This window comes from Euprymna scolopes, chromosome 33 (genome assembly GCF_053919585.1).
Source record: "Euprymna scolopes isolate OS-2025 chromosome 33, ASM5391958v1, whole genome shotgun sequence".
NCBI lineage: Eukaryota > Metazoa > Mollusca > Cephalopoda > Sepiida > Sepiolidae > Euprymna > Euprymna scolopes.
In genome coordinates, this window is record NC_136514.1 from 66810185 (window position 1) to 66832803 (window position 22619).

Consider the following 22619-nt stretch of genomic DNA (forward strand, 5'->3'; position numbering starts at 1 on the left):
TTATTTTTGATTGTATGCTTGCTTTATTTTCGATTGTATGCTTGCTTAATTTTGGATTGTATGCTTGCTTAATTTTGGATTGTATGCTTGCTTAATTTTGGATTGTATGCTTGCTTAATTTTGGATTGTATGCTTGCTTAATTTTGGATTGTATGCTTGCTTAATTTTGGATTGTATGCTTGCTTAATTTTGGATTGTATGCTTGCTTAGTTTTGGATTGTATGGTTGCTTTATTTTTGATTGTATGCCTGCTTAATTTTTGATTGTATGCCTGCTTAATTTTTGATTGTATGCTTACTTAATTTTTGATTGTATGCCTGCTTAATTTTTGATTATATGCTTGCTTAATATTGGATTGTATGCTTGCTTAATTTTTGATTGTATGCTTGCTTAATTTTGGATTGTATGCTTGCTTTATTTTTGATTGTATGCTTGCTTAATTTTGGATTGTATGCTTGCTTAATTTTGGATTGTATGCTTGCTTAATTTTGGATTGTATGCTTGCTTAATTTTGGATTGTATGCTTGCTTAATTTTGGATTGTATGCTTGCTTAATTTTGGATTGTATGCTTGCTTAATTTTGTATTGTATGCTTGCTTAATTTTTGATTATATGCTTGCTTAATATTGGATTGTATGCTTGCTTAATTTTTGATTGTATGCTTGCTTAATTTTGGATTGTATGCTTGCTTTATTTTTGATTGTATGCTTGCTTAATTTTGGATTGTATGCTTGCTTAATTTTGGATTGTATGCCTGCTTAATTTTGGATTGTATGCTTGCTTAATTTTGGATTGTATGCTTGCTTAATTTTGGATTGTATGCTTGCTTAATTTTTGATTGTATGCTTGCTTTATTTTTGATTGTATGCTTGCTTAATTTTTGATTGTATGCTTGCTTAATTTTGGATTGTATGCTTGCTTAATTTTTGATTGTATGCTTGCTTAATGTTTGATTGTATGCCTGCTTAATTTTGGATTGTATGCTTGCTTAATTTTGGATTGTATGCTTGCTTAATTTTGGATTATTTGCTTGCTTAATTTTGTATTGTATGCTTGCTTAATTTTTGATTGTATGCTTGCTTGATTTTTGATTGTATGCTTGCTTGATTTTTGATTGTATGCTTGCTTAATTTTGGATTGTATGCTTGCTCAATTTTTGATTGTATGCCTGCTTAATTTTTGATTGTATGCCTGCTTAATTTTTGATTGTATGCCTGCTTAATTTTTGATTGTATGCCTGCTTAATATTGGATTGTATGCTTGCTTAATATTGGATTGTATGCTTGCTTAATTTTTGATTGTATGCCTGCTTAATTTTGGATTGTATACTTCCTTAATTTTTGATTGTATGCTTGCTTAATTTTTGATTATATGCTTGCTTAATTTTTGATTATATGCTTGCTTAATATTGGATTGTATGCTTGCTTTATTTTTGATTGTATGCTTGCTTAATTTTGGATTGTATGCTTGCTTAATTTTTTATTGTATGCTTGCTTAATTTTGGATTGTATGCTTGCTTAGTTTTGGATTGTATGCTTGCTTTATTTTTTATTGTATGCCTGCTTAATTTTTGATTGTATGCCTGCTTAATTTTTTATTGTATGCCTGCTTAATATTGGATTGTATGCTTGCTTAATATTGGATTGTATGCTTGCTTAATTTTTGATTGTATGCCTGCTTAATTTTTGATTGTATACTTGCTTAATTTTTGATTGTATGTTTGTTTAATTTTGTATTGTATTCTTGCTTAATTTTTGATTGGATGCTTGCTTAATTTTTGATTGTATGCTTGCTTAATTTTTGATTGTATGCTTGCTTAATTTTTGATTGTATGCTTGCTTAATTTTGGATTGTATGCTTGCTTAATATTGGATTGTATGCTTGCTGGATTTTAGATTGTATGCTTGCTTAATTTTTGATTGTATGCTTGCTTTATTTTTGATTGTATGCTTGCTTTATTTTTGATTGTATGCTTGCTTTATTTTTGATTGTATGCTTGCTTAATTTTTGATTGTATGCTTGCTTTTTTTTTGGATTGTATGTCTGGTTAATTTTGGATTGTATGCCTCCTTAATTTTGGATTGTATGCTTGCTTAATTTTGGATTGTATGTCTGCTTTGTTTTGGATTGTATGTCTGCTTAATTTTGGATTGTATGCTTGCTTAATTTTAGATTGTATGCCTGCTTTATTTTGGATTGTATGTCTGCTTAATTTTTGATTGTATGTCTGCTTAATTTTTGATTGTATGCTTGCTTAATTTTAGATTGTATGCCTGCTTTATTTTGGATTGTATGTCTGCTTAATTTTGGATTGTATGCCTGCTTAATTTTTTCTTGTATGCCTGCTTAATTTTTGATTGTATGCCTGCTTAATTTTTGATAGTGTTCCTGATTAATTTTTTATTGTATCTCTGCTTAATTTTGGATTGTATGCCTGCTTAATTTTGAATTGTATGCTTGCTTAATTTTGGATTGTATGCCTGCTTGAATTTTTATTGTATGCCTGTTTAATTTTGGATTGTATTCCTGCTTAATTTTTTATTGTATGCCTGTTTAATTTTGGATTGTATGCCTGTTTAATTTTGGATTTTATGCCTGCTTAATTTTGGATTGTATGCCTTTTTAATTTTTGATTGTATGCCTGCTTCATTTTTGATTGTATGCCTGCTTAATTTTTGATTGTATGCCTGCTTAATTTTTGATTGTATGCCTGCTTAATTTTGGATTGTATGCCTGCTTAATTTTTGATTGTATGCCTGCTTAATTTTTGATTGTATGCCTGCTTAATTTTTGATTGTATGCCTGCTTAATTTTGGATTGTATGCCTGTTTAATTTTTGATTGTATGCTTGCTTAATTTTGGATTGTATGCCTGCTTAATATTTTATTGTATGCTGGCTTAATTTTTTATTGTATGCTTGCTTAATTTTGGATTGTATGCTTGCTTTATTTTTGATTATATTCCTGCTTACTTTTTTATTGTATGCCTGTTTAATTTTAGATTGTATGCCTGTTTAGTTTTGGATTGTATGCCTGCTTAATTTTAGATTGTATGCTTGCTTAATTTTTGATTGTATGCTTGCTTAATATTTGATTGTATGCTTGCTTAATTTTGGATTGTATGCCTGTTTAATTTTTGATTGTATGCTTGCTTAATTTTTGATGGTATGCCTGCTTAATTTTTGATTGTATGCTTGCTTAATATTTTATTGTATGCTGGCTTAATTGTTTATTTTATGCTTGCTTAATTTTTGATTGTATGCTTGCTTAATTTTTGATTGTATTCCTGCTTAATTTTTGATTGTATGCCTGTTTAATTTTAGATTGTATGCCTGTTTAGTTTTGGATTGTATGCTTGCTTAATTTTGGATTGTATGCCTGCTTAATTTTGGATTGTATGCCTGCTTAATTTTGGATTGTATGCCTGCTTAATTTTAGATTGTATGCCTGCTTAATTTTGGATTGTATGCCTGCTTAATTTTGGATTGTATGCTTGCTTAATTTTTGATTGAATTCTTGCTTAATTTTTGATTGTATGCTTGCTTAATTTTTGATTGTATGCTTGCTTAATTTTTGATTGTATGCTTGCTTAATTTTTGATTGTATGCTTGCTTAATTTTTGATTGTATGCCTGCTTAATTTTGGATTGTATGCTTGCTTAATTTTGGATTGTATGCTTGCTTAATTTTGGATTGTATGCTTGCTTAATTTTGGATTGTATGCTTGCTTAATTTTTGATTGAATTCTTGCTTAATTTTTGATTGTATGCCTGCTTAATTTTGGATTGTATGCTTGCTTAATTTTTGATTGTATGCTTGCTTAATTTTTGATTGTATGCTTGCTTAATTTTTGATTGTATGCTTGCTTAATTTTTGATTGTATGCCTGCTTAATTTTAGATTGTATGCCTGCTTAATTTTAGATTGTATGCCTGCTTAATTTTGGATTGTATGCTTGCTTAATTTTGGATTGTATGCTTGCTTAATTTTTGATTGAATGCCTGTTTAATTTTTGATTGTATCCCTGCTTAATTTTTGATTGTATCCCTGCTTAATTTTTGATTGTATGCTTGCTTAATTTTTGATTGTATGCTTGCTTAATTTTGGATTGTATGCCTGCTTAATTTTTGATTGTATGCTTGCTTAATTTTGGATTGTATGCTTGCTTAATTTTGGATTGTATGCTTGCTTAATTTTTGATTGTATGCCTGTTTAATTTTTGATTGTATGCTTGCTTAATTTTTGATTGAATTCTTGCTTAATTTTTGATTGTATGCTTGCTTAATTTTAGATTGTATGCTTGCTTAATTTTTGATTGTATACCTTCTTAATTTTGGATTGTATGCCTTCTTAATTTTGGATTGTATGCCTGCTTAATTTTAGATTGTATGCTTGCTTAATTTTTGATTGTATGCCTTCTTAATTTTGGATTGTATGCCTGCTTAATTTTAGATTGTATGCTTGCTTAATTTTTGATTGTATGCCTTCTTAATTTTGGATTGTATGCCTGCTTAATTTTTGATTGTATGCTTGCTTAATTTTTGATTGTATGCTTGCTTAATTTTGGATTGTATGCTTGCTTAATTTTGGATTGTATGCTTGCTTAATTTTAGATTGTATGCCTGCTTAATTTTTGATTGTATGCCTTCTTAATTTTGGATTGTATGCCTGCTTAATTTTAGATTGTATGCTTGCTTAATTTTTGATTGTATGCCTTCTTAATTTTGGATTGTATGCCTGCTTAATTTTAGATTGTATGCTTGCTTAATTTTTGATTGTATGCCTTCTTAATTTTGGATTGTATGCCTGCTTAATTTTTGATTGTATGCTTGCTTAATTTTGGATTGTATGCCTGCTTAATTTTAGATTGTATGCCTGCTTAATTTTGGATTGTATGCCTGCTTAATTTTGGATTGTATGCTTGCTTAATTTTTGATTGAATTCTTGCTTAATTTTTGATTGTATGCTTGCTTAATTTTTGATTGTATGCTTGCTTAATTTTTGATTGTATGCTTGCTTAATTTTTGATTGTATGCCTGCTTAATTTTTTATTGTATGCTTGCTTAATTTTAGATTGTATGCTTGCTTAATTTTTGATTGTATGCTTGCTTAATTTTTGATTGTATGCTTGCTTAATTTTTGATTGTATGCCTGCTTAATTTTGGATTGTATGCTTGCTTAATTTTGGATTGTATGCTTGCTTAATTTTAGATTGTATGCCTGCTTAATTTTGGATTGTATGCTTGCTTAATTTTAGATTGTATGCCTTCTTAATTTTTGATTGTATGCCTGCTTAATTTTAGATTGTATGCCTGCTTAATTTTTGATTGAATGCTTGCTTAATTTTTGATTGTATGCTTGCTTAATTTTTGATTGAATGCTTGCTTAATTTTTGATTGAATGCTTGCTTAATTGTTGATTGTATGCTTGCTTAATTTTTGATTGAATGCTTGCTTAATTTTTGATTGTATGCTTGCTTAATTTTTGATTGTATGCTTGCTTAATTTTAGATTGTATGCCTGCTTAATTTTTGATTGAATGCTTGCTTAATTGTTGATTGTATGCTTGCTTAATTTTTGATTGTATGCTTGCTTAATTTTTGATTGTATGCCTGCTTAATTTTGGATTGTATGCCTGCTTAATTTTGGATTGTATGCTTGCTTAATTTTGGATTGTATGCTTGCTTAATTTTAGATTGTATGCCTGCTTAATTTTGGATTGTATGCCTGCTTAATTTTGGATTGTATGCTTGCTTAATTTTAGATTGTATGCCTGCTTAATTTTTGATTGTATGCTTGCTTTATTTTTGATTGTATGCTTGCTTAATTTTTGATTGTATGCTTGCTTAATTTTAGATTGTATGCCTGCTTAATTTTGGATTGTATGCTTGCTTAATTTTTGATTGTATGCTTGCTTAATTTTGGATTGTATGCTTGCTTAATTTTAGATTGTATGCCTGCTTAATTTTGGATTGTATGCTTGCTTAATTTTTGATTGTATGCTTGCTTAATTTTTGATTGTATGCTTGCTTAATTTTTGATTGTATGCTTGCTTAATTTTTGATTGTATGCCTGCTTAATTTTGGATTGTATGCTTGCTTAATTTTAGATTGTATGCCTGCTTAATTTTTGATTGTATGCCTTCTTAATTTTTGATTGTATGCTTGCTTAATTTTTGATTGTATGCTTGCTTAATTTTGGATTGTATGCCTGCTTAATTTTAGATTGTATGCCTGCTTAATTTTTGATTGAATGCCTGCTTAATTGTTGATTGTATGCTTGCTTAATTTTTGATTGAATGCTTGCTTAATTTTTGATTGTATGCTTGCTTAATTTTTGATTGTATGCTTGCTTAATTTTAGATTGTATGCCTGCTTAATTTTTGATTGAATGCTTGCTTAATTGTTGATTGTATGCTTGCTTAATTTTTGATTGTATGCTTGCTTAATTTTTGATTGTATCCTTGCTTAATTTTTGATTGTATGCTTGCTTAATTTTGGATTGAATGCTTGCTTATTTTTTTATTGTATGCTTGCTTAATTTTTGATTGTATGCTTGCTTAATTTTTGATTGTATGCCTGCTTAATTTTAGATTGTATGCTTGCTTAATTTTTGATTGTATGCCTGCTTAATTTTAGATTGTATGCTTGCTTAATTTTTGATTGTATGCTTGCTTAATTTTTGATTGTATGCTTGCTTAATTTTTGATTGTATGCTTGCTTAATTTTTGATTGTATGCTTGCTTAATTTTAGATTGTATGCCTGCTTAATTTTAGATTGTATGCTTGCTTAATTTTTGATTGTATGCTTGCTTAATTTTTGATTGTATACGTGCTTAATTTTGGATTGTATGCCTGCTTAATGTTGGATTGTAGGGTAACCTAATTTCCCGTTTGTTGCAGTAGATATTAACCTAAATAACCAATTAATGCATTGTACCCAGGATTAGGACCCAGGCGCGGGACGAACCCTCTCGGAGCTGATGGACCTGTAAATCTTCCCAGGTCATCCGTCTTGGAGAAGGAAAACTCTGAAGCTCACTCTAGGAGAGGGAGGCCTCTTCAGTCCTGGACGACAACCTTCCTAGAGCTGGTGACTCAAACAAATCACCGGTTGGCAAATTTAAACTGCTTAAGGAGGAGATAGGCTTTGTCTATCGCCTGGCTTTCATACTCCTTTTTATCCTATTGGCCAGGCATAGAGGTACTATCACAGGGACTCGTCTGAATCACCCAGTGGTTGACCTTGTTTCCTTACTATGGCAATGAATGCCACTTTTCCCCGCTCCCGCCACATCCCATCCCCCTAAACTGGACACAGTGGGGTGCTTCAGTGCCATATATGACAGTGCAGTTGGATTGGGCTGGTTTTGCCAAATGGATTGAGGGTACCGGATTGACAGTTCCTGGCTACTGTTTCCGACTGATAGTACAAGAGCCCTAACTCTTTCGTAGCACTTAGAGCGGCTGCTCCCTCAACAGTTGTATAATATCGGGATGTGTGTAGTGCCATGTCGCACATGGAAAGGGACCCTGCACACATCCCCGGTGGGCTTTCCTGAGGCTACAATCCTGTGGGTGAGGACAGCTGATGGTCTACTTGTATTGCATGTCTGGTATTCTGCAAAACCACTTGTCCAGCACCCCCTCACTCACTTACCCTAACTGAAACTTTTAAATTAAATAAAACGAAATGACAGCTCAAGCAAAAGTTGCGTTTAAACCAGGACCAAACTCAAAGAAAACCAACCTGCTTCCTCCCTTGAGGCTTGCATTTACGAATATCTGCAGGCTTAGAACTAACTTAGATGATGTTGAGTCATTTCTCCTTGTAAACACCCCGGATATCTTAGCATTAAGTGAAACTAACCTTCACTCCTCCATTCCCTCTAACCACTTTAACATGCCTGGTTATCTCCCACTCTACCATAAGGACTCAGGCAGACATATGCATGGGCTTGGAATCTATATTCGTAACACCCTCTCCCTGACTAGAGAAATAAAACTAGAATCAGACGACCAGGCCTTTATGTGCTTCAGACTAAATATGCAACACAATATTAGCTACTTGTATTTTCTCTACTGCTCTCCCTCAACCCAAGACTGTACCCTAATAAACAAAGTCTCAGACAGCATAGATATAGCACTCTCCCTCGATACTAGCGCACAAGTACATGTATGTGGTGACTTCAATGTCCACCACAGTAATTGGCTAGGATTCTCTAATCACACAGACGTAGCTGGTAGCGCAACACATAGCTTCTCTATATCCCATTCCCTATCTCAGTTGGTTACATTTCCGACACGTTTCCCAGACCAGCAAGATCAACATGCCTCACTTCTAGATCTCTTTCTGACGGTTCCCGATGATTGTACAACAAATGCCCACAACCCACTCGGGAATGCTGACCACACTGTGATAATGGTAGAAATCAGCCTAAATTCTCGCCCTAAAACTGAAGACCCACTACTCAAAACAAAGAGGTATTACAAAAAGGCTGATTGGGAAGCCATCAGGGAACTCATCAGAGATGCCCCATGGCAAAATATCTTTACTCTTCCAGCAGAACAGTGTGCAAATGAGACCACTGAATGGTTCAAAACTGCAATTGAAGCACATGTTCCCACACGGAAATTCTATAGCAAGCCCCACTCTCCCCAATAGTTTACTTGTGCTTGTGCAGGATGCATTCCGCAGATTCAACCGACATAAGTCCATCTCAAATAAACAGAAGTATATAGAACCTACAAATAATTGTAAGAGAGTGATAGAGACAGCTAAGACAGATTACTCTGAAGCCACTAGAAAACGCATCGAAGCACAGAAATTAGGAACCCGAGATTTTTGGAAAATCTACAACAGCATAGTAAATAATGGGCAGTCAAATAATCATGAGGTTACTTGCACGGCAACTGACAAGGCTAATCTGCTTGCCAGTCTGTTTGCCTCAAACTCCACACTGGACCCGGTACACCACTCCCTCCCTGATTTTCCTTTGTGAACAGACGCCACACTAGACGATTTGAAAATCACCCCTTCTCAGGTACATGCTACTATAAAAAACCTAGACATCTCAAAAGCATGTGGACCAGACCTCAACTCGGCTGTGCTATTAAAAAAATGCTCTGCCGAGGTTGCTCCAGTTCTCTCCAAACTTTAACAATAAATGCCTTAACGAATCTTGCCTTCCCGACTGCTGGAAAACCGCTTCTGTGGTACCAGTCTTCAAGAATTCTGGTGAAAGAACTGACCCACTAAATTATTGACCCATTAGCCCCCTCCCGCTTTTCGCTAAAATATTTGAGTCCTTAGTTAATCAAGCCCTAGTCCAGCACCTAACAGCTGCTAAACTCCTGACTGACAAACAATATGGATTCAGGCAAGCTTGTTCAACAGCAAATATCTTAATTGTAGTTTCTGAACGTATATACCGTTCATTGGACAAAACAGGGGAGGGTAGAGCAGTAGCCCTTGATTTGACAGGGTATGGCACGATGGTCTTCTAAGGAAAATTAGATCATATGGAATCATAATTGTCATATCGTAGATTATATGAATAACAAGTCATTACTGGGGTTGTAAAGAAAGGGTTTATTTAGGTAAAAAGGTACACACATTTCTAAGCGTCCATTGACAGCTTAGTACTAAATTCTGTCTCCCACGTGAGGAGAGTTTGCTTGTCTTTTTATAGACGTAACAGTCCATTCATTTGAGGGGTGTTGGATCAGTCCATTATATCACCTTCCTCCCAAGCTAAATTCTTCCCTAGAATTTCGCTTCACCATTTTTTTCTTTTTTGACTTTGTCCAAAAAATTCAGTTCTTTTTCTTTTTCTTTCACTTCTCCTTAAAATTTGCGTTTGCGAATTTTTGGATTTTGGAGAGTGACTTGTATTTTCAGTTACTGGTGCTTCCTTTTTTGGAGGCTCTATGTGAAAAATGTCATACAGTACTTCCATCGGTACTTCATTGTTTTTAACTATTTCAATATATCGGGGTCTGAGTTGGTTTATATGTTTTTTGTGGGAAAATGTCTGACCTTTTATAATGTAGACCATTCTTCCAATTCTTTTTGAGATTATGCCTTCTTCCCAAAAACTCTTCCCTGCCCGATAATTGTTGAAAAAAACTTTATCCCCGTCCTTGTATATCTTATATCATCCATTATCTTTTACACTTTTTTTTTACTTTTTTACTCGGAATTAACCGGTCGAACACAGAGCGCACTTTTCTGGCAAACATTATTTCCGCTGGGGATAAATTTGCATTTGTATTCGGATTAGGCGTTATCCTGTATACTGCTAAAAATTTCTGAAGACTTTTTTCTTCAGTGTCGATGTTATCGTTCTTTTTTAACGCTCGTTTAAAAATATCGACAAATCTTTCAGCTTGTCCGTTAGATCGAGGGCTATAAGTTGGTGTTGTGACATGCTCTATGGCCAGTGACTCACAGTAGATCTTAAATTCTTGACCTTTGAACATGGTGCCATTATCACTAACAATTGTTTTTGGTATGCCAAAACGCCCAAATACCTCGTCCAACGCCTTTATTGTGTTTGCCGCTGTAGGATGTTTGAATTTAAAAATTTCTGGCCATTTCGACATGCTATCTACTATTACCAGGTAATAATATCCTTTTAGAGGTCCTGCGTAATCTATATGAATCCGCGTCCATGGTATATCTGTTTTAGGCCAAGGTTGCGTCTTAATGGGCGGCGCTTTTGCTGCTAGTTGGCAACCCTTACATAATTTTATCATTTTTTCTATGTCCTGATCCATTCCAGGCCAGTACGTATATGCTCTCATTAGTGCTTTCATTCTGGAGATTCCAGGATGGCCCATGTGGAATTCTTTTAAAATTCTCTTCTGTAATACTTGAGGTATTACCACTCTATCTGCGTACATTAGAGTTTCATCGCACTTTGAAAATGGAAAAACTGTTAATCCTTTCCTCTTCTTTTCTTTTTGTCCCACTTGTCTTTTTATCTTGTTAATGTATTCATCTGTTCTTGCTGCTTTCTTTATTTCCTCAAGTGTTACCGGAAGTTCCATAACAGTATTTATTAATATATCTGTTAGTTCATTTTCTTCTTTTAGTGCAGCTATAACAGTTTCTTCAAGTAATTCAGTTTTATTTGGGATCAACAACCCATCTGCGCGTGCAATTTTGCTGGATGCTAGGTGTTTCATTTTAAAATTGTAGTTTAACAGAATCATGCTCCATCTTTGTAACCTATTAGCCGTATGAGTAGGAACTCCTTTTTTGGAACCAAAAATCGATAACAAAGGTTTGTGGTCCGTTTCCAAGATAAAAAATCTTCCATGGATGAACCTATGAAATTTCCTCATGGCGTATACAATTGCCAGACCTTCTTTTTCTATCTGACTATAATTTTTTTCTGCGGGTAGCAAAACCCTTGAGGCATGAATAATTGGTTTAGTCGATCCATCTTTGAGTCTGTGTAGTAGCACAGCACCTAAACCGTATTCGCTCGCATCTGCTGCTACAATTAATTCTTTTTTCGGATCGTAGTGAGCTAGTGCTAAATCCAATAACAGACATTTTTTAATCTTTAGGAATGCTTCATCACATTCTTTTGTCCAGAGCCATTTTTTATTATTTTTCAATAATTCGTTTAAAGGTGCTCTTAGTTCATGCATCTTTGGGATATAAGAATTATAATAATTTGCTAGTCCCAAAAATGACTGTAGCTGCACTATATTTTCTGGTCTAGGCATGTTTTTGATTGCTTCAGTCCTATTAGGATTAGGTTTTCTACCATTTCGATCAATCACCTGTCCCAAATATTCAATTTTGTCCATCCCAAAATTACATTTTTCGAGAGCCACTTTCAATCCATAGTTTGATATTCTCTCGAATACTTTGCCAATGTGGATTTTATGCTCTTCCACATTTTTACTTCTTATAAGGATGTCATCTAGATAAGCCATAGCAAAATCTAAACCTGCTAGCATTGTATCCATAATTTGTTGGAACAAATTTGGGGCTACTTTTAAACCAAAAGGCAAACGTTTTAGTGATAATAGTCCTTTATGGGTATTTAATGTCAGGTACTTAGCACAATCTTCCTGGACTTTTACTTGCCAATACGCTTCAGACAAATCAATTTTTGTAAAAATTTTTCGTCCGCTTAACTTCGAAAAAATTTCCTCTGGGGTAGGAAGCGGGTAGTTATGCTCCTTGAGACAATCATTTAGACCTGTCGAAAAGTCTGCGCATACCCTAATTTTATTATTTTTCTTCTTAACGTAAACCGTGGGTGAAGCCCATTCAGAGTAATCCACTTTTTCTATTACTCCAATATCTTGAAGTCTCTTTAATTCTTTCTCTATAGTTTCTAATGCTGAATATGGAACCTTTCTTTTGGGTTTGAAAACTGGTTTAGCTTCGTCCTTTAGTTCAAATTTCACCTCCGTTTTCGTGCAGCAACCCAAACCTTCAGAGAATACCTCTTTAAAATCTTTTTTTAATTCGTCAATAAACTTTCCTGGTAGTTTAGACTTTTCTAAACCCGCCAGACTTACTTTATTGCAAAATGAGCTTATGGGTTTTCCCCATAAATTAAAAAGAATCATTAAGTCTATACCGAACAAATTAGAATTTTTCCCCGGTACGACATATAACTTGGTTTTCACAGTATTCTCCTTTAGAGACACATTGGTAAAAAATTCACCCTTAAATTTTAGTTTATTTCCAGACACACTTCTGGCAATTTTTTTTGTATTTTGTAACTTTGGAAACCCAATTTTCTTCCAAGTTACTTCGTCAATTATACTTATGTCGCTTCCCGTATCTAGAAGACAGTTCACATTACAGCCATTAATTTTAATTTTAATATATTTTCTTTTATCACACCTAGACTCATTTTTAGAACCAATGGTCTTTATTTCTGCTTTTCTGCATTTTCCTTTCCTGCATACCGTTGATTTATGGCCTTTTTTATTACATTTGTTACATATTTTGTATTTAAAGTAACAATCTTTAGTGAAGTGGTTTTTTCCCCCACATGTCTTACAGGATTTTTCGTGTGCACATTTCATCACCCTTTCCATTTTTTTTTCCATATTTTTTTCTTCAAAATTTTTTCCTTCAATGCTTGTATTGTCCTGCTTTAAATTTAACAGTTTCTGACACTCTTCCGTAACTTTTTGTAACATTATTTCTGTGTCTTGGTTCATAATGGATAATATCCTTGAACGAATATCCTTATCTTTAGAGGCTGTTAAACCTTGCACAAAGATTAGACTTTTAAACATATCCTCTTTGAGGTCTTTTAATTTAAAGGATTCACAATGAGCATTCACTTTCCCTGCATAAGTAATAAAATCTTCGTCCTCCTGCTTCGTGATATTTAAACATTTATAACGTGTATAGAATAGACTATCTCGTTCACTGAAAATGTTTGACAATATTTTTATTGTTTCACTAAAAGAAATCTCTTCAGGTTTCTTTGGCAGGATAAAATTCGTATACTTTGTATTTTCCTGAGATCCAAGTTTTTGAAGAAGAAGGATAATCTTCTCTTCGTCTGTCCAAGACTGACATCTCTTAGCAAAAATATTTTCGTATCTCCGAAAATATGCCGGAAAAGTTAACCCATTTGTCGGCTCGTATACAAATTCGGATAAAGAATTTGCTATTCCTTCAGGAGTGAAATGACAGTCTTTCTGCTGCGTTAAAATACTCTGTAGTATTTCGCTTTGCTTCAATTGATGTTGCTGAAGTAATTCCATTTGTTTTTGTTGCGCAAACAATTCCAATTGCATAGTTCTAGTGAATTCCGCTAACTGCTCCATGTTAAAAAAAAATTTTTTTTTTTTACAAAACCACACAATTAAACAAAAGATTAACTCATATGTCCTATAAATTCAATGAATTAAAAGCACAATGTCCTTCCGAAGGGGGAAAAAAAAACACTTCCAGCCGAATAAAACTTGAAATGGACACTTTTTTTTTTTTTTTTAAATATTCTTTTCAAAAAAATGTTCGCTTCAAAATGTCAATTTCTTTTTTTTTTAGGACCGAAACCGACTGAAACACTTACTTTTTAAATGTTGGCTCTGTCAAAGTTTTTTTTTTTCTTCTTCGGATTTCTTTTGTTTTCTGCTCGTTAATCTTCTTGTGTGCTTATTCCTTCGCTTTGTTTTTTAGTGAGTTTCGTTCGAATTCTTCGTCGCCAGTTGTTATATCGTAGATTATATGAATAACAAGTCATTACTGGGGTTGTACAGAAAGGGTTTATTTAGGTAAAAAAGTACACACATTTCTAAGCGTCCATTGACAGCTTAGTACTAAATTCTGTCTCCCACGTGAGGAGAGTTTGCTTGTCTTTTTATAGACGTAACAGTCCATTCATTTGATCAGTCCATTATATCAATAATGTAATTAGATAGGTAGCCATCACTCACTCTATTTCCCATGCTATACTCACCTTGCCTCATCTCGTTTCAGGCTCTGATGTAAAGGACATCTGTTTTCACGTCGTCCAGAAGATGAGGACTTTCATTTATGTCCTTTACATCAGAGCCAAAATGGAGCAACTCGGATCGCATGAGTCGTCTTGCTGTGAAAAGCGTACGGCATTTCCAAAGGTAAACAATAAGGCGAACAGGTAAGACAACAACAGCAAACAACAACTACTCATGTTCGGCCATATTTGTGCTCACATGACCCCAGCGCGTTGTACCTCGGCCGCCTGCGCTTGTGAAGAAGCCGCCCAGAGCACTGGCCCGACTAAATCCTCACAATCAGCCTGGTAGAGCTGAGATGATGCCGCTCTGCAGACTGCGGAATCGGCGTCATAAAGAATAACGGCAATTACCACTTGTACAGTGTAAATAGATCAAAGGAATCTTATGTTAATTTGTTGTTATAATAAGGAAGAGTGATTGAAGCAGCACAAGTTCCAAGACTGCCGTCAGAAACTCCCTGTGGGAGGAGGAGATAGATAGGTAGCTATCACTCACTCTATTTCCCATGCTATACTCACCTTGCCTCATCTCGTTTCAGGCTCTGTTTTCACGTCCTCCAGCAACCAACAGAAGATGAGGACTTTCATTTAGTAATTAAATCCTTCTTAAGTAAGAGAAAAATCCAAGTTGTCCTCGACGGTCGTACATCTAAACAATATGACATAAATGCGGATGTACCTCAGGGGTCTATCCTTGGACCTCTATTATTCCTGACATTCATAAATGACCTGCCTGATAAAATTGTATCAGAGATGGGTATATTTGCTGATGACACCACTCTCTATAACAGATATGAGGGGAAAACAAATGAACACATATCCAAGGAAATGGCAGAAACACTAGAGGATGACCTCCAATCTGTAGTGGAATGGGGACAAAAATGGATGGTCACATTCAATGCTGCTAAGACTAAGCTTATTTCCTTCAATAACTACAAGAAACCTTCTCTACCACCAATAGCAATGGCCAAGAACACATTGCCTGAAAGTACTTCTTTTAAACTTCTCAGCCTAACAGTTACAGGGAATATGAACTGGAATAGATACATTGAGAGCATTGCCAAGGCTGCTGCAAGGAAGGTTGGCTCCCTCTACTGTGCTAGAAAACTACTTATGCCTGAAAGTATCCTGTACCTCTATAAGGCCACCATTCGCCCATGTATGGAGTACTATTGTCACATCTGGGCTGGTGCATCTACTACTTGTCTCTCGCTCCTGGACAGGGTACAAAAGAGAGTCGCCAACCTGATAGGTCTGTCCCATCGATGAGATGTTGCATCCCTCTGCCTGTTCTACAAACACTTGTATCTCCTCGATGTAACTACCCCTGAACTTCAGAAGAAACCCGACAAGCTAGTAAGTCTCATCCCTTTACAGTAGAGATCCCTAGGTGAAAGAAAGCCTTTTGCTCCAATAGTTTCTTCCCCAGAACTGCAGGTCTTTGGAACTCCCTTGCGGGATTCTGCTTTCCCAACCATACTGATATGCAGAAGTTCAAGTGTAATCTGAACAAACATCTTTCTACTCATCTCACTTCATAATGCCCCTGCAAATTAAGTCCATGATAGTAGCCCCTGCTTCAAAGTGGCACTGTGCCTTGTTTGGGGTGAAAATTGAAAAAAAAAAAAAAAAATTCAGATCAGGAGCTTGTCAAAACATGGAGTCTCCCCAAGACGAGAGCCATCCATTTCAATTGATGCCAGATGGGGATCAGAGCGTTGATGATGTAAAGATAGAAGCTTCATTTAGGATGCATTAAAAGTAACCAGCCACCTCTTCCCCCACGTGCTCAAGATCAGAGGAGAGAGAATCAGAGAGAACTTTGTCATTTACGGCCTTTGATGTGTTGATGTGTTTGATGGCCGTGTCATCAGCATAGATGTCAACGAATAGTATATGTTTTGGGAGATCATTGATGTAGATCAGGAAGAGAGTTGGGCCCAGGATGGATCCCTGAGGGACTCCAGCATTAATACTGTGGGCCTCTGATTTCTACCTATCAACCACTACTCTTATGAATCTATCAGAGAGAAATGATTTAATTATTGAGAAAACATTTCCAGTTATACCGTAGCTAGAAATCTTGTGAAGTAGGCCCTTATGCCATATCTTATCGAAGGCCTTCGGTATGTCAAGAGCAATTGCCCTGGAAATGAAGCCTTTGTCGAGAGATTCATTGTTATATCAACAGTTAGCACATCTACTGTAGATCTTGCGGAGTGGAAACCATATTGCATGTCACTAAAAAGGTTGTTTCTGCTGAGGTGGGTGTCTTTATTTAATATGGATTCCAGTAACTTACTCATGGCACACAGGAGACTTATTGGTCTGTACTGAGAGGGAGATGACTTTTCGCCTGAATTCTTAAATACAGGGCATACTGATGAGGTTTTCCAGGGTGTTGGAAAGCATTTCTCCTTAAGGCAACACTTAAAGAGTTTGGTAAGTATGGGAGCAAATTCTGGTTGGAGCTTTTTCATCACTATAACTGGAATGCCGTCAGGGCAAGTTGCTTTACTGAAATCAAGGTTCTTGATTAGCTTGGCGATCTCACGCACAGATATTTGTATGTTACATAGCGTGTTGTCTGTTATAGGAGAAAATATGGGGAGTTGATGGCCTTCATCGCTTAGGGTAGAATTAGCTGCAAAGTTCTTGGCAATAGTTTTGCCTTGTCTGATGCTGACGAGATGACCTCAGGTCCATTGATAATGGTTGGGATAGAACGCACGCTTCTGTTTAGGATCCTGTTTGCTATTTGCCAAAACTGGTGGGAACCAAGCCGCTGCTCGGCTACTTTGGATTTAACGGACTGAGCATATAGCTTTCTTGCATTTTTTATTACTCTTTTACAGTGGTTGCTGGCAGTACATCTATTATGTTGGTAGCTATGGAAAAAGTGATTTCTGTGCGCAATGGCAGCAGCACATTTTGGGGAGAACCATGGCTGGCTGTTAGGTTTTTGTTGGAATATTTTGGATGGTATGAATCGGTCTGTGCCTACAATTAACCATTCTGTCAGGTCTGATACTATAGAGGACACATCCTTTTTGAACATGGAATGCAGAGGTAGATCAGATATGAATGTACGGGAGCCTTAGTGTATCGATATACTGTACAATGGAGAGGTACGTCTAGGAACTTATTACATTTCATTTTTATCTTAACTGATACAACAGAGTGGTCGGAAGATCCAAGAGGAGACAGAACAGAAACTGAACATACGTACCTGGCTCTGATATAGATAGAGAATAGCATCAGCAGTGAGATATCTACTGGATCAATAGAAAGATCCCACCATTTTTCCAGCGGCCTTGGCAACAGATTTGATGTACGTGTTCCATTTAAGATCAGGAGTAATTGTCAAGCCCAGAAGCTTGTCAAAACTCGAGGCCTCCTGAAGACGAGAGCTATTCATTTCAATTGATGCCAGATGTGGATCAGAATGTTGATGATGTAAAGAGAGAAGCTTGGTTTTAGATGCATTAAAAGTAACCAGCCACTCCTTTCCCCATTGTACCATGTGCTCAAGATAAGAGGAGAGAGAATCAGAGAGAACTTGGTTGTTTACTATCTTAGATGTGCTACGATAAATGGTAGTGTCATCAGCATAAATGTCTACAAATGATGTAAGGATGTGATTTGGAAGATCATTAATGTAGATCAGGAAAAGAGTTGGGCCCAGGATTGACCCTTGAGGGACACCAGCATTAATACTGTGAGCTTCTGATTTTTGCCACTCAACTACTACTCTTATGAACCTATCAGAAAGAAATGATTTAATAATTGAGAAGACATTTCCAGCTATACCATAGCTAGAGATCTTGTGAAATTTTTATGCCATACCCTATCAAAGGCCTTATATATGTCAAGAGCAATTGCCCTAGAAAGATTGCCTCTGTTGAGAGATTTGCTAATCCTATGAGATATAACTGTAAGCACATCTGCTGTAGATCTAGCAGAATGGAAACCATATTGAGTGTCACTAAGAAGGTTATTTTTGTTGAGATAGTTGATTACTTCTGTATTTAACACAGATTCCAGCAACTTACTCATGACGCACAGGAGACTTATTGGCCTGTACTGAGAGGGGGATGAGTGATCACCTGAATTCTTAAATACGGAGCATACTGATGAGATTTTCCAGGGTGATGGGAAGCTATTCTCCTTAAGACAACATTTAAACAGTTTTGCAAGTATGGGCGCTAGTTCTGGTTGAAGTTTTTTGAGTACTATAATTGGAATACCGTCAGGGCCAGTTGCTTTACTGGAATCACTGTTTTTGATTAGCTTGGCAACATCACATACAGATATATGTATATCACATAGCGTGTTTATCTGATACAGGAGGAAATATTGGGGGTTGGTAGCCTTGGTCGCAAAGGGTAGAATTAGCTGCAAAGTTCTTGGCAAAGAGTTTGGCTTTGTCTGATGCTGACAAGATTACCTCAGGTCCATTGATTATAGAGCACACGCTTCTGTTCAGGATTCTGTTTGCTATTTGTCAAAACTGGTGGGAACCAAGCCGCTGCTTAGCTACTTTGGACTTGATGGATTGAGCATACAACTCTCTTACGTTCTTTCTTACTTTCTTACAATGGTTGCTGGCAGTCATGAAAGCGCCTTTATTTTCCATACATCTATTACATTGGAAGCAGTGGAAAAAGTGATTTCTGTGCACAATGGCAGCAGCACATTCTGGAGAGAACCATGGATGGCTGTTAGGTTTTTGCTGGAACTTTTTCGAGGGTATGAAACGGTCTATATCTACAATTAACCATTCCGTCAGGTCTGATACTATAGAGGACACATCCTTTTTAAACATGGAACACAAAGGTAGATCCGATATAAATGTACGGCAGCTATCCCAGTCAGCCTTAGTGTATCGATATACTGTACAATGGAGAGGTACGTCTAGGAACTTATTACATTTCATTTTTTATCTTAACTGATACAACAGAGTGGTCGGAAGATCCAAGAAGAGACAGAACAGAAACTGAACATAGTTCAGGGCAAGTTGGAAAATCACTCATTAAAAAATGAGGACCGAGGTAAGATACTATCTATTTTTTTTGTTATATCAAGCAAAAATATCTGACTAGTTTAAAATGTTTTTAAAAACAAGTTTCATGCTGAAAAAAAAATTGCAAATTGAAGATGTAAAATTGAGTTTATAAAATAGCATTTTTTTCATATTTTTTTTTTTTTTTTTTTTTTTTCAGTTAACTGAAATGCTTCTTGAGTATTTGTCCATGACAGGTTGGAACTCCGATGTGCAGCAATTGGAATACATGCAGAATTTGTTACAGAATTCTACGTGCCCTGACAATATGGATAATGTTAACAGTCTGCTCACTGAATTCACAAATTTAGCCATCGATCGTCCTGTTGCATGAAAACTAATGCTTTGCAATGCAAAACTATACAAATATGGATGACGTATCCATAATAAAACTGATTGGGGGGGGGGGGGGTACTGAACTGATTTTTTATTTCAAAAAACAATTGCATGTTTTGGAATTTTTGAGATGCGGATTGATAATTTGTATTACTTGGAGATGACTGACTACTTATTTTCATAATGTTTCAGACGTTGGAAGTTCCAAACTTCTTCAGGTGCACTTTTTCTAACTTAAGAATCTTCTAGTCAAACAAGAGAATCAAGGCTGGGAATCTGTATGCAATTTTTACCTGAAAGCTTTATTTAATCTATGGAGGTAGATTGTTCTCATGCCATTATGTTCAACATTAAAGTTTGACTAAGTTTCAGTATTATGATACTGGTACAGTTTATGACCTATGCTAAATGGACTTTTCGTTAGCATCTTGCCGTTGTTTGATATTTAATGTCATCAGAATCAAAATGGAGCGATTTTATCAAACAGAAAAAATAATGAAACAACATTTATGTAAAATTTGATGTAAAAATAATTTTTGTTGAAAAAGTATTTTTACATCAAATTTTACATAATGAAGCATTTGATGATATTTGTTGAAAAAATATATTGAAACAACTGTTTTTTTACAATAATTTTTTTCTTTTTTTTTGCAAGTTAAAGTTTGTTTCATTGTAATTTTTGTTTCAATAGCTTGTTTTTTTTTTGTTTATTTTTTTTTGTACTGGTACAGCTTTTGAGCCAGATCGACCAGGTTAATCTAGCATAGATAAATTTTATGGTTTCAAAGTAATTTTTTTTATGCATGGACGAATTTCACAATTTACTCAATTCACAATTGAAAATTATTGTGCAATATGAATGTTTCCTTATAAACAGTTGGAAGATGCAGATAAAAAGTTGATTTTAATATGGTTCACAAACTGTACCAGCATCAACATTTTTATCAAAACAACTAATCATAACAATGAAAGAAGATCATTTTTCTGACTGCCTCCAACGCACTAATTTTAATTTCAAGGGAATGAATATTAGTTTTCTTTTTGTTTTTTGTTTTATTTTTGGGGTGGGGGGGTATTTATTTATTTTACTATAGCTAAGTTACACTAAATCTGTGTATCTATGGTATTTTTTGAGTTTTAGAACTTAATGTAATAGATTAGTAGACAGTTATTAGAGTTAAAACTTTTTTCTTCCTTAAATTAAATTTCAAATCAACATTGGTAACTCTAATTAGTTTTTAAAGACAATTTATTTCCTTTTTTAATATAATTCTGGTTGTTCATTACACATACTATAGGAAGATTAACAGTCCAAACTACATTTTGGACATTTGCATATGCATATATTATGTATATACATAACATTATGTATATACATACAATATGTATATACATAACATTATGTACAGAAAACTTCATTTAAAAGACATAATATTTAGTATGACTCTAGAGAACTAACTGTGGCAACCATTTTTAATTATTAACTAGACCACCCATGACCCGTTGGGTCAGTACGTTATATTAGCTATGGAATTCATGTATGAGCGTGACACTTGTGGCATAAAGAAAATAGTTTTTTTTTACATAACATACGCATTTCTATGAAAGTATATTAAAATGAAAAAAGAATATAGATAGATTTCTATGAGTTTATTATAATTGTTATTTTTTTTTAAATTACAGTTACTGAATTATAAGTGGTTGGTCATACTTATAGGTAAATATGCACTGAACAGGTATCATAATCCTTATTATAGTTAAATTCAAATTTTGATATATCATCTTTTAAATGAAATTGTTAGTTGAAAGTACAGAATAATAAAAAAAACACTCTCCACATGTTAATAATGGCTTTTTAAATAGAAAATGAAAATAAAATGTAACTTTTTTCATTTAATTTAAGCAAACATTCAGTACCCATCGTGTAAAATATTTAATTTGTATGTTAATAATAAGGTCTCTAAACTCTCCCTTCTTATCATTGGACATTCGTCCCAAATAATAAGTTTTGCTGCCCTTATCAAGTTGGCTGTTTCTGATTGTTTATCAAAATTACAAACAACATTTTCTCTTACATTGAGAGGAAGCTTGAATCTGGAATGAGCAGTGCGACCACCAGGCATCAATGTTGCAGCAATACCTGATGATGCTACAGCCAGTGCAATTTGTCCTAAGCTCCTTACTTTTGAAAGAAGAAGTTTTATTAAGAAGGTCTTTCCTGTGCCTCCTGGAGCATCGATGAAAATCAATGAAGAAGAGTCTGTGTTTAAGCAACTGCATATAAAGTTGTAGATGATCGATTGTTCGTCATTTAATAAATGTTGATGTGTCTTTACATATGTCATTTGCTCTGCTATATTGTAACTTTGCTCATCCATTATGGCTCTATTTATGTGAATCACATTAGGTAAATTCTGAGGCAAAGGCAATCCAAAATCTTGCAGTGATTTGTCAGCAGCACAAATGTTATCATTTATGTACCTCAACGTGTTGTTGATGGCATTTTTATTGACCATGTTCTGATTGTTGACTTGGATTTGCATTGCATTGTAGTAATCCATTGCCATGGAGTTGGAAAATCTTTCCCACAATCAAGAGGATTTGAACATTCTGTGTTTAAAAGTATCACAATGAACAGATCCCTTATCGCTCTTGGCATTCTCGTTTTAAAAAAACATGGGAAGAAGAAAAAGACATTTTTTTGTAATAACGCCCTCTAGTAAAAAGGTCTGCA

At 34.8% G+C, this 22619-nt stretch overlaps 1 protein-coding gene across 4 annotated transcripts in view; it reads left to right on the plus strand.

The window, feature by feature from the left end:
* LOC145258282 (uncharacterized) overlaps nucleotides 1-22619 on the plus strand; it is a 472448-nt gene that overhangs the window by 439882 nt on the left and 9947 nt on the right. The window contains exon 8 of one of the 4 annotated variants that reach the window (XR_013864089.1): nucleotides 19710-20204. The exons of 2 other annotated variants lie outside the window; for them this stretch is intronic. Coding sequence is in view for 1 of the 2 variants with exons in the window: in XM_080116287.1 (XP_079972413.1) it covers nucleotides 19710-19717 (8 nt within the window). In the remaining variant the exon portion in view is untranslated. Of the gene's footprint in view, nucleotides 1-19709; nucleotides 20205-22619 lie in introns of those variants that run through there. One more of the 4 variants, XM_080116287.1, reaches the window with a different exon arrangement.